The sequence below is a fragment of the Bombina bombina genome, chromosome 7 (assembly GCF_027579735.1).
Source record: "Bombina bombina isolate aBomBom1 chromosome 7, aBomBom1.pri, whole genome shotgun sequence".
Lineage (NCBI taxonomy): Eukaryota > Metazoa > Chordata > Amphibia > Anura > Bombinatoridae > Bombina > Bombina bombina.
The window spans coordinates 434,027,218-434,040,622 of record NC_069505.1 but is presented as its reverse complement, the minus strand read 5'-3'; the positions used below and the strand labels follow the sequence as shown (position 1 = coordinate 434,040,622).

The following is a 13,405-nucleotide window of genomic DNA, read 5'->3' as shown; positions in this document are numbered from 1 at the left end:
TATTATGTGTGTAACTGTACTTTGTAATGTATACTTAATAGATAATGCTATTATGTGTGTAACTGTACTGTGTAATGTATTTTTATTAGATAGTGTTGTGTGTAACCGTACTGTGTAATGTATATTTATTAGATAGTGTTATTATGTGTGTAACTGTACTGTGTAATGTATATTTATTAGACAGTGTTATTATGTGTGTAACTGTACTGTGTAATGTATATTTATTAGACAGTGTTATTACGTGTGTAACTGTACTGTGTAATGTATATTTATTAGACAGTGTTATTATGTGTGTAACTGTACTGTGTAATGTATATTTATTAGAAGGTGTTATTATGTGTGTAACTATACTGTGTAATGTATATTTGTTAGATAGTTTTATTATGTGTGTAACTGTACTGTGTAATGTATATTTATTAGATGGTGTTATTATGTGTGTAACTGTACTGTGTAATGTATATTTATTAGATATTCTTATTATGTGTGTAACTGTGCTGTGTAATGTATATTTATTAGATAGTGTTATTATGAGTGTAACTGTACTGTGTAATGTATATTTATTAGATAGTGTTATTATGAGTGTAACTGTTCTGTGTAATGTATATTTATTAGATGTGTTATTATGTGTGTAACTGTACTTTGTAATGTATATTTAATAGATAATGCTATTATGTGTGTAACTGTACTGTGTAATGTATTTTTATTAGATAGTGTTATTATGTGTGAACTGTATTGTGTAATGTAGTTTTATTAGATAATGTTATTATGTGTGTAACTGTACTGTGTAATGTATATTTATTAGATAATGTTAATATGAGTGTAACTGTACTGTGTAATGTATTTTTATTAGATGGTGTTATTATGTGTGTAACTGTGCTGTGTAATGTATATTTATTACATAGTGTTATTATGAGTGTAACTGTACTGTGTAATGCATATTTATTAGATAGTGTTATTATGAGTGTAACTGTACTGTGTAATGTATTTTTATTAGATGGTGTCATTATGAGTGTAACTGTACTGTGTAATGTATATTTATTACATAATGTTATTATGAGTGTAACTGTACTGTGTAATGTATTTTTATTAGATGGTGTTATTATGTGTGTAACTGTGCTGTGTAATGTATATTTATTACATAGTGTTATTATGAGTGTAACTGTGCTGTGTAATGTATATTTATTACATAGTGTTATTATGAGTGTAACTGTACAATGTCTTTGTATGTTTTCTGAGGCTGTCTCTGTCGGTGTTTCCTTGGGTGTATGTGCAAGTTTGAGTTTGTGTGTGTGTGTCCATTGTCTGTTCCTTTTTAGGACATTTTGACCTTACTACTAATTATTCACATCTTTCTACAGACTTTGAGACTAACAAGACCTTTCCGGAAGTAACCCCTCCACCATTTAACCTTTAAATTATTGTTTAGGCAGTTCAGGGCCCTTCCTTTCAGCCACTGCATGCTGTTGTCATAATTTAGTTGTCATCTTCCTTTACAAAAAGATAATCAGAACTCCATATTTTATTTTCTAAATCTCCTTTTTTTACAAAACTGTAGTTTACCTCATTACTTGTCAGGTCAATGTAAACAAGTGCTGAGTGTCTGTTTGGGTTTCTGTGTCTGAGTGTGTTTCTTTGTGTGTCTGCTAGAGTGTCTATATGTGAATCCTTATGTGTGAGTGTGTGTGTTTCAGTGTATGAGTGTGTCTGTGTGTGTGTGTATGTTACTACCTTTACAACATTTCCAAGTTTAAATAGACAATTAAGAATAAAGTGCATATACATTTTAGTCACTTGGTCAAAAATTGCACATGTCAAAGGGGGGGGGGGCTGATCAATGGTTGAGTCAGGGGCCCCAACATTTCTAGTGGCGGCCCTGCAGATATATATATATATATATATATATATATACATGATTATCTAAAGGTATAGATATATACAGATATATATAGATATATACATGATTATCTAAAGGTATAGATATATACAGATATATATATATATACAAATATACATGATTATCTAAAGGTATAGATATATACAGATATATATATATATATATATATATATATATATACATGATTATCTAAAGGTATAGATATATACACTGTGTGCAGAATTATTAGGCAAATGAGTATTTTGACCACATCATCCTCTTTATGCATGTTGTCTTACTCCAAGCTGTATAGGCTCGAAAGCCTACTACCAATTAAGCATATTAGGTGATGTGCATCTCTGTAATGAGAAGGGGTGTGGTCTAATGACATCAACACCCTATATCAGGTGTGCATAATTATTAGGCAACTTCCTTTCCTTTGGCAAAATGGGTCAAAAGAAGGACTTGACAGGCTCAGAAAAGTCAAAAATAGTGAGATATCTTGCAGAGGGATGCAGCACTCTTAAAATTGCAAAGCTTCTGAAGCGTGATCATCGAACAATCAAGCGTTTCATTCAAAATAGTCAACAGGGTCGCAAGAAGCGTGTGGAAAAACCAAGGCGCAAAATAACTGCCCATGAACTGAGAAAAGTCAAGCGTGCAGCTGCCAAGATGCCACTTGCCACCAGTTTGGCCATATTTCAGAGCTGCAACATCACTGGAGTGCCCAAAAGCACAAGGTGTGCAATACTCAGAGACATGGCCAAGGTAAGAAAGGCTGAAAGACGACCACCACTGAACAAGACACACAAGCTGAAACGTCAAGACTGGGCCAAGAAATATCTCAAGACTGATTTTTCTAAGGTTTTATGGACTGATGAAATGAGAGTGAGTCTTGATGGGCCAGATGGATGGGCCCGTGGCTGGATTGGTAAAGGGCAGAGAGCTCCAGTCCGACTCAGACGCCAGCAAGGTGGAGGTGGAGTAATGGTTTGGGCTGGTATCATCAAAGATGAGCTTGTGGGGCCTTTTCGGGTTGAGGATGGAGTCAAGCTCAACTCCCAGTCCTACTGCCAGTTTCTGGAAGACACCTTCTTCAAGCAGTGGTACAGGAAGAAGTCTGCATCCTTCAAGAAAAACATGATTTTCATGCAGGACAATGCTCCATCACACGCGTCCAAGTACTCCACAGCGTGGCTGGCAAGAAAGGGTATAAAAGAAGAAAATCTAATGACATGGCCTCCTTGTTCACCTATCTGAACCCCATTGAGAACCTGTGGTCCATCATCAAATGTGAGATTTACAAGGAGGGAAAACAGTACACCTCTCTGAACAGTGTCTGGGAGACTGTGGTTGCTGCTGCACGCAATGTTGATGGTGAACAGATCCAAACACTGACAGAATCCATGGATGGCAGGCTTTTGAGTGTCCTTGCAAAGAAAGGTGGCTATATTGGTCACTGATTTGTTTTTGTTTTGTTTTTGAATGTCAGAAATGTATATTTGTGAATGTTGAGATGTTATATTGGTTTCACTGGTAAAAATAAATAATTGAAATGGGTATATATTTGTTTTTTGTTAAGTTGCCTAATAATTATGCACAGTAATAGTCACCTGCACACACAGATATCCCCCTAAAATAGCTATAACTAAAAACAAACTAAAAACTACTTCCAAAACTATTCAGCTTTGATATTAAAGAGTTTTTTGGGTTCATTGAGAACATGGTTGTTGTTCAATAATAAAATTAATCCTCAAAAATACAACTTGCCTAATAAATCTGCACTCCCTGTACAGATATATATATATATATATATATATATATATACATGATTATCTAAAGGTATAGATATATACATGATTATCTAAAGGTATAGATATATACAGATATATATATATATATATATATATATATACACATGATTATCTAAAGGTATAGATATATATATATATATATATATATATATATATATATATATATATATACATGATTATCTAAAGGTATAGATATATACCGATATATATATATATATATATATATATATATATATATATATATACACATGATTATCTAAAGGTATAGATATATACAGATATATACAGATATATATATATATATATATATACATGATTATCTAAAGGTATAGATATATACAGATATATATATATATATATACATGATTATCTAAAGGTATAGATATATACAGATATATATATACATGATTATCTAAAGGTATAGATATATACAGATATATATATATATATATATATATATATATATATATACATGATTATCTAAAGGTATATATATATATATATATATATATATATATATACATATATATATATATACATGATTATCTAAAGGTATAGATATATACAGATATATATATACATGATTATCTAAAGGTAAAGATATATACATATATATATATAGGAATATCTATTTAAAAGCACTTAGAACATATTTTCCTGTGTGCAGAAAATGGAATGTGAACTATTTACAGTAAATACACGGTATATCACTTTGTTAAATATGTATATTACATAAATATGATTTTTCATCTACTTAACTGCAAAGGGCTCCAATGCACTGATATATCTATCTATCTATCTATCTTTCTATCTATATATATTTATAAATATATATATATATATATGTCTATATATGTGTACATATGTATTTATGTGTTTATATGTGTAAGGATGTCTATAAATACATATAAACACATATAAATACATATGTACACATATATAAACATATATATATATATATATATATATATATACATACATGTTCATATTTAGACATGTTTATATATATGTGTGTCTCTATGTTAAAGCCCTTTGCCGCCTAAGATCTCATATCCCTTATAACTTTTATGCAATATTTTTTTAAATGATTTTTATTATATGGTGTTATTATGTGTGTAACTATACTGTGTAATGTATATTTATTAGATAGTGTTGTGTGTAACCGTACTGTGTAATGTATATTTATTAGATAGTGTTATTATGTGTGTAACTGTACTGTGTAATGTATATTTATTAGACAGTGTTATTATGTGTGTAACTGTACTGTGTAATGTATATTTATTAGACAGTGTTATTATGTGTGTAACTGTACTGTGTAATGTATATTTATTAGAAGGTGATATTATGTGTGTAACTGTACTGTGTAATGTATATTTATTAGACAGTGTTATTATGTGTGTAACTGTACTGTGTAATTTATATTTATTAGATAGTGTTATTATGTGTGTAACTGTACTGTGTGATGTATATTTATTAGATAGTGTTATTATGTGTGTAACTGTGCTGTGTAATGTATATTTATTAGATGGTGTTATTATGAGTGTAACTGTACTGTGTAATGAATATTTATTAGATAGTGTTATTATGTGTGTAACAGTGCTTTGTAATGTATATTTATTAGATAGTGTTATTATGTGTGTAATTGTACTTTGTAATGTATATTTATAAGATGGTGTTATTATGTGTGCAACTGTACTGTGTAATGAATATTTATTAGATAGTGTTATTATGAGTGTAACTGTACTGTGTAAAATGCATATTTATTAGATAGTGTTATTATGTGTGTAACTGTACTGTGTAATGTATATTTATTAGATGGTGTTATTATGAGTGTAACTGTACTGTGTAATGTATATTTATTAGATGGTGTTATTATGTGTGTAACTGTACTTTGTAATGTATATTTTTTGATAGTGTTATTATGTGTGTAACTGTACTTTGTAATGCATATTTATTAAATAGTGTTATTATGTGTGTAACTGTACTGTGTAATGTATATTTATTAGATGATGTTAATATGAGTGTAACTGTACTGTGTAATGTATATTTATTAGATGGTGTTATTATGTGTGTAACTGTGCTTTGTAATGTATATTTATTAGATAGTGTTATTATGAGTGTAACTGTACTGTGTAATGTATATTTATTAGATGGTGTTATTATGTGTATAACTGTACTGTGTAATGTATTTTTATTAGATAATGCTATTATGTGTGTAACTGTACTATGTAATGTATATTTATTAGATGGTGTTATTATGTGTGTAACTGTACTGTGTAATGCATGTTTATTCGATAGTGTTATTAAGTGTGTAACTGTACTATGTAATGTATGTTTATTAGATAGTATTATTATGTGTGTAACTGTACAGTGTAATGTATATTTATTAGATGGTGTTATTATGTGTGTAACTGTACTTTGTAATGCATATTTATTAAATAGTGTTATTATGTGTGTAACTGTACTGTGTAATGTATATTTATTAGATGATGTTAATATGAGTGTAACTGTACTGTGTAATGTATTTTTATTAGATGGTGTTATTATGTGTGTAACTGTGCTTTGTAAAGTATATTTATTAGATAGTGTTATTATGTGTGTAATTGTACTTTGTAATGTATATTTATAAGATGGTGTTATTATGTGTGCAACTGTACTGTGTAATGAATATTTATTAGATAGTGTTATTATGAGTGTAACTGTACTGTGTAATGCATATTTATTAGATAGTGTTATTATGTGTGTAACTGTACTGTGTAATGTATATTTATTAGATGGTGTTATTATGAGTGTAACTGTACTGTGTAATGTATATTTATTAGATAGTGTTATTATGTGTGTAACTGTACTGTGTAATGTATATTTATTAGATGATGTTAATATGAGTGTAACTGTATGTTTATTCGATAGTGTTATTAAGTGTGTAACTGTACTATGTAATGTATGTTTATTAGATAGTGTTATTATGTGTGTAACTGTACAGTGTAATGTATATTTATTAGATGGTGTTATTATGTGTGTAACTGTACTTTGTAATGTATATTTTTGATAGTGTTATTATGTGTGTAACTGTACTTTGTAATGCATATTTATTAAATAGTGTTATTATGTGTGTAACTGTACTGTGTAATGTATATTTATTAGATGATGTTAATATGAGTGTAACTGTACTGTGTAATGTATATTTATTAGATGGTGTTATTATGTGTGTAACAGTGCTTTGTAATGTATATTTATTAGATAGTGTTATTATGTGTGTAATTGTACTTTGTAATGTATATTTATAAGATGGTGTTATTATGTGTGCAACTGTACTGTGTAATGAATATTTATTAGATAGTGTTTTTATGAGTGTAACTGTACTGTGTAATGCATATTTATTAAATAGTGTTATTATGTGTGTAACTGTACTGTGTAATGTATATTTATTAGATGATGTTAATATGAGTGTAACTGTACTGTGTAATGTATATTTATTAGATGGTGTTATTATGTGTGTAACTGTGCTTTGTAACGTATATTTATTAGATAGTGTTATTATGAGTGTAACTGTACTGTGTAATGTATATTTATTAGATGGTGTTATTATGTGTATAACTGTACTGTGTAATGTATTTTTATTAGATAATGTTATTATGTGTGTAACTGTACTGTGTAATGTATATTTATTAGATGGTGTTATTATGTGTGTAACTGTACTGAGTAATGTATGTTTATTCGTTAGTGTTATTAAGTGTGTAACTGTACTATGTAATGTATGTTTATTAGATAGTATTATTATGTGTGTAACTGTACAGTGTAATGTATATTTATTAGATGGTGTTATTATGTGTGTAACTGTACTTTGTAATGTATATTTTTTGATAGTGTTATTATGTGTGTAACTGTACTTTGTAATGCATATTTATTAAATAGTGTTATTATGTGTGTAACTGTACTGTGTAATGTATATTTATTAGATGATGTTAATATGAGTGTAACTGTACTGTGTAATGTATATTTATTAGATGGTGTTATTATGTGTGTAACTGTGCTTTGTAATGTATATTTATTAGATAGTGTTATTATGTGTGTAATTGTACTTTGTAATGTATATTTATAAGATGGTGTTATTATGTGTGCAACTGTACTGTGTAATGAATATTTATTAGATAGTGTTATTATGAGTGTAACTGTACTGTGTAATGCATATGTATTAGATAGTGTTATTATGTGTGTAACTGTACTGTGTAATGTATATTTATTAGATGGTGTTATTATGAGTGTAACTGTACTGTGTAATGTATATTTATTAGATAGTGTTATTATGTGTGTAACTGTACTGTGTAATGTATATTTATTAGATAGTGTTACTATAAGTGTAACTGTACTGTGTAATGTATATTTATTAGATAGTGTTACTATAAGTGTAACTGTACTGTGTAATGTATATTTATTAGATGGTGTTATTATGAGTGTAACTGTACTGTGTATTGTATATTTATTAGATAGTGTTATTATCTGTGTAACTGTACTGTGTAATGTATTGTTATTAGATAGTGTTATTATTTGTGTAACTGTACTGTGTAATGTATATTTATTAGATGGTGTTATTATGTGTGTAACTGTGCTTTGTAATGTATATTTATTATATAGTGTTATTATGTGTGTAATTGTACTTTGTAATGTATATTTATAAGATGGTGTTATTATGTGTGCAACTGTACTGTGTAATGTATATTTATTAGATAGTGTTATTATGAGTGTAACTGTATTGTGTAATGTATATTTATTAGATAGTGTTATTATGTGTGTAACTGTACTATGTAATGTTTATTTATTAGATGGTGTTATTATGAGTGTAACTGTACTGTGTAATGTATATTTATTAGATAGTGTTATTATGTGTGTAACTGTACTGTGTAATTTATATTTATTAGATAGTGTTACTATAAGTGTAACTGTACTGTGTAATGTATATTTATTAGACAGTGTTAATATGAGTGTAACTGTACTGTGTAGTGTATATTTATTAGATAATGTTATTATGTGTGTAACTGTACTGTGTAATGTACATTTATTAGACGGTGTTATTATGTGTGTAACTGTACTGTGTAATGTATATTTATTAGACAGTGTTAATATGAGTGTAACTGTACTGTGTAATGTATATTAATTAGATAGTGTTATTATGTGTGTAACTGTATTGTGTATTGTATATTTATTAGACAGTGTTAATATGAGTGTAACTGTACTGTGTAATGTATATTTATTAGATAGTGTTATTAAGAGTGTAATTGTATTGTGTAATGTATTTGTATTAGATATTGTTATTATGTATGTAACTGTACTGTGTAATGTATATTTATTAGATGATGTTAATATGAGTGTAACTGTACTGTGTAATGTATATTTATTAGATGGTGTTATTATGTGTGTAACTGTGCTTTGTAATGTATATTTATTAGATAGTGTTATTATGTGTGTAATTGTACTTTGTAATGTATATTTATAAGATGGTGTTATTATGTGTGCAACTGTACTGTGTAATGAATATTTATTCGATAGTGTTATTATGAGTGTAACTGTACTGTGTAATGCATATTTATTAGATAGTGTTATTATGTGTGTAACTGTACTGTGTAATGTATATTTGTTAGATGGTGTTATGAGTGTAACTGTACTGTGTAATGTATATTTATTAGATAGTGTTATTATGTGTTTAACTGTACTGTGTAATGTATATTTATTAGATAGTGTTACTATAAGTGTAACTGTACTGTGTAATGTATATTTATTAGATAGTGTTACTATAAGTGTAACTGTACTGTGTAATGTATATTTATTAGATGGTGTTATTATGAGTGTAACTGTACTGTGTAATGTATATTTATTAGATAGTGTTATTATCTGTGTAACTGTACTGTGTAATGTATTGTTATTAGATAGTGTTATTATTTGTGTAACTGTACTGTGTAATGTATATTTATTAGATGGTGTTATTATGTGTGTAACTGTATTGTGTAATGTATATTTATTAGATAGTGTTATTATGTGTGTAACTGTACTGTGTAATTTATATTTATTAGATAGTGTTACTATAAGTGTAACTGTACTGTGTAATGTATATTTATTAGACAGTGTTAATATGAGTGTAACTGTACTGTGTAGTGTACATTTATTAGATAATGTTATTATGTGTGTAACTGTACTGTGTAATGTACATTTATTAGACAGTGTTATTACGTGTGTAACTGTACTGTGTAATGTATATTTATTAGATAGTGTTATTATGTGTGTAACTGTACTGTGTAATGTATATTTATTAGATAGTGTTACTATAAGTGTAACTGTATTGTGTATTGTATATTTATTAGACAGTGTTAATATGAGTGTAACTGTACTGTGTAATGTATATTTATTAGATAGTGTTATTAAGAGTGTAATTGTATTGTTTAATGTATTTGTATTAGATATTGTTATTATGTATGTAACTGTACTGTGTAATGTATTTGTATTAGATAGTGTTATTATGTGTGTAACTGTACTTTGTAATGTATTTGTATTAGATGGTGTTATTATGTGTGTAACTGCACTGTGTAATGTATATTTATTAGATAGTGTTATTATGTGTGTAACTGTACTGTGTAATGTATATTTATTAGATAGTGTTATTATGAGTAACTGTACTGTGTAATGTATATTTATTAGATAGTGTTATTATGAGTGTAACTGTACTGCGTAATGTATATTTATTAGATGGTGTTATGTGTGTAACTGTACTGTGTAATGTATATTTATTAGATAATGTTATTATGAGTGTAACTGTACTTTGTAATGTATTTTTTGTGCAACTTTTTTGTCTTGTGTAGCAATTAACCTCTCAAGTCGTGCTAACCGGGTACAAGGTAAATTCAATTTTGCTCAAGTGAACGTGTTTACTTTCAACTTGTAATATACACGCTACTTCCGATGCTCACAAAGAGCTGTGACATACCCCTTATCGCTCACACAACAGTTAGCGCACCAGTTGTAATCTAGCCAACTATTGGTATATAAGGATAATGCTGTGTATCCTTAGGCTTTCTTGGTCACTGAGCATCTTACCCAGGTAACAGCATGAAGTTTAGGTGGTCGGCGCGATCTCTCTCTGCCTTGTACAGCTGGGTGCGCTCTTCCACCAGATGCTCCAGGTTTTTGGAGTAGAGTTGCAGCCGACGGATCAGGGTGTCCATGTAACTCTCATTATTCTGGTTGTGGAAGTTACTGGAGATAGAGGGAATAAAAACAAAATACATCAGTGGTTTGCACATGGCAGGATTAACTGTTCTCCATCGCATGGTTATACAGTCATGGGTGCTTCTAGAGCCTAAACATTTCATTGCTACTGCCGACAGTTAATGTCATACATGGCAAGCAGAAGGCAGTGCAGCTTATTCCCTAGTTGCCATGGGCTTCTGACAATGAAGAGATTGCTCTCTGTCTGGAATATGCACATCAGTGCCAAGGACACAAGGAGACAACAGAAAGATTAAGCCCCCCAGTAAAAAGGACGTTCTGTGCATTACCTTAGTCACTGCCCTCTGCTCCCCTCAGTACCTGAAGATTTTCCCCAACGTGCTCTCAATTTTCTTAAAATCTGGTCGGCGCTCAGGATCTTCTTCCCAGCAGCTCTTAACCAGCACAAACACCTAAGGTGAAGAAATGCGAACAGGATCATGAAAGCAAACTGATATCACCAGAAAACCTCACAGCTACTTTTAGTAGGAACATGTTTATTATTTATACAACTGAGATACTAATAAAGTGAAAAAATGGTCTGCATCTCAGTGACATTTATATAAACCAGACACCCCACAATATTCTGAATTAAATAAAAAAAGTTATATAGTGAGTAGCTTGTTTAAAATCCTGTGGTAAATAAAAAAGTTGTATAGTGAGTAGCTTGTTTAAAATCCTGTGGTAAATAAAAACAATTGTATAGTGAGTAGCTTGTTTAAAATCCTATAGTAAAGAGTAAAAGTTATATAGTGAGTAGCTTGTTTAAAATCCTATGGTAAAGAAAAAAATGTTATATAGTGAGTAGCTTGTTTAAAATTCTGTGGTAAAGAGCACAAGTTGTATAGTGAGTAGCTTGTTTAAAATCCTATAGTAAAGAGTAAAAGTTATATAGTGAGTAGCTTGTTTAAGATCCTATAGTAAAGAGTAAAAGTTGTATAGTGAGTAGCTTGTTTAAAATCCTATAGTAAAGAGTAAAAGTTGTATAGTGAGTAGCTTGTTTAAAATCCTATGCGAGGTGAAACTACGGACGATGCAGGTTCCCACGCTTGCGCCGAAACCTGCACCATATATGTGATTGCGCCCCTAAGGTAAAGAGTAAAAGTTGTATAGTGAGTAGCTTGTTTAAAATGCTATGGTAAAGAGTAAACGTTATATAGTGAGTAGCTTGTTTAAAATCCTATAGTAAAGAGTAAAAGTTATTTAGTGAGTAGCTTGTTTAAAATCCTATAGTAAAGAGTAAAAGTTATTTAGTGAGTAGCTTGTTTAAAATCCTATAGTAAAGAGTAAAAGTTATTTAGTGAGTAGCTTGTTTAAAATCCTATAGTAAAGAGTAAAAGTTATATAGTGAGTAGCTTGTTTAAAATCCTATAGTAAAGAGTATCGCCTAGATTTAGAGTTCTGCGTTAGCCGTCAAAACCAGCGTTAGGGGGTCCTAACGCTGGTTTTGGCCGCCCGCTGATATTTAGAGTCAGTCAAGAAAGGGTCTAACGCTCACTTTCCAGCCGCGACTTTTCCATACCACAGATCCCCCTACGCCAATTGCGTAGCCTATCTTTTCAATGGGATCTTTCTAACGCCGGTATTTAGAGTCTTGGCTGAAGTGAGCGTTAGAACTCTAACGACAAAACTCCAGCCGCAGAGAAAAGCCAGGAGTTAAGAGCTTTCTGGGCTAACGCCGGTTCATAAAGCTCTTAACTACTGTGCTCTAAAGTACACTAACACCCATAAACTACCTATGTACCCCTAAACCGAGGCCCCCCCACATCACCGCCACTCTAATACATTTTTTAACCCCTAATCTGCTGACCGCACACCGCTGCAACCTACATTATCCCTATGTACCCCTAATCTGCTGCCCCTAACACCACCGACCCCTACATAATATTTATTAACCCCTAATCTGCCCCCCCCCCACGTCGCCGCTACCTTACCTACAATTATTAACCCCTAATCTGTCGACCGGACCTCACCGCTACTCTAATAAATGTATTAACCCCTAAAGCTAAGTCTAACCCTAACACTAACACCCCCCTAAATTAAATATAATTTTAATCTAACGAAATAAAATAAATCTTATTAAATAAATTATTCCTATTTAAAGCTAAATACATACCTGTAAAATAAACCCTAATATAGCTACAATATAAATAATAATTATATTGTAGCTATTTTAGGATTTATATTTATTTTACAGGCAACTTTGTATTTATTTTAACCAGGTGCAATAGCTATTAAATAGTTAATAACTATTTAATAGCTACCTAGTTAAAATAAATACAAAATTACCTGTAAAATAAATCCTGGATCAGCCAATCAGATTGAGCTCACATTCTATTGGCTGGTCGGAACAGCCAATAGAATGCAAGCTCAATCTGATTGGCTGATTGGATCAGCCAATCGGATTGAACTTGAATCTGATTGGCTGATTCCATCAGCCAATCAGAATTTTCCTACCTTA

At 30.2% G+C, this 13,405-nt stretch overlaps 1 protein-coding gene across 1 annotated transcript in view; it reads right to left on the bottom strand.

The window, feature by feature from the left end:
- GUCY2C (guanylate cyclase 2C) overlaps positions 1-13,405 on the bottom strand; it is a 262,021-nt gene that overhangs the window by 83,334 nt on the left and 165,282 nt on the right. Inside the window, exons 20-21 of the mRNA XM_053689439.1 lie at positions 11,266-11,357; positions 10,774-10,932 (exon numbers count right to left, since the gene is read on the bottom strand). Coding sequence (XP_053545414.1) covers positions 10,774-10,932; positions 11,266-11,357 — 251 coding nt within the window. The remainder of the gene's footprint in view (positions 1-10,773; positions 10,933-11,265; positions 11,358-13,405) is intronic.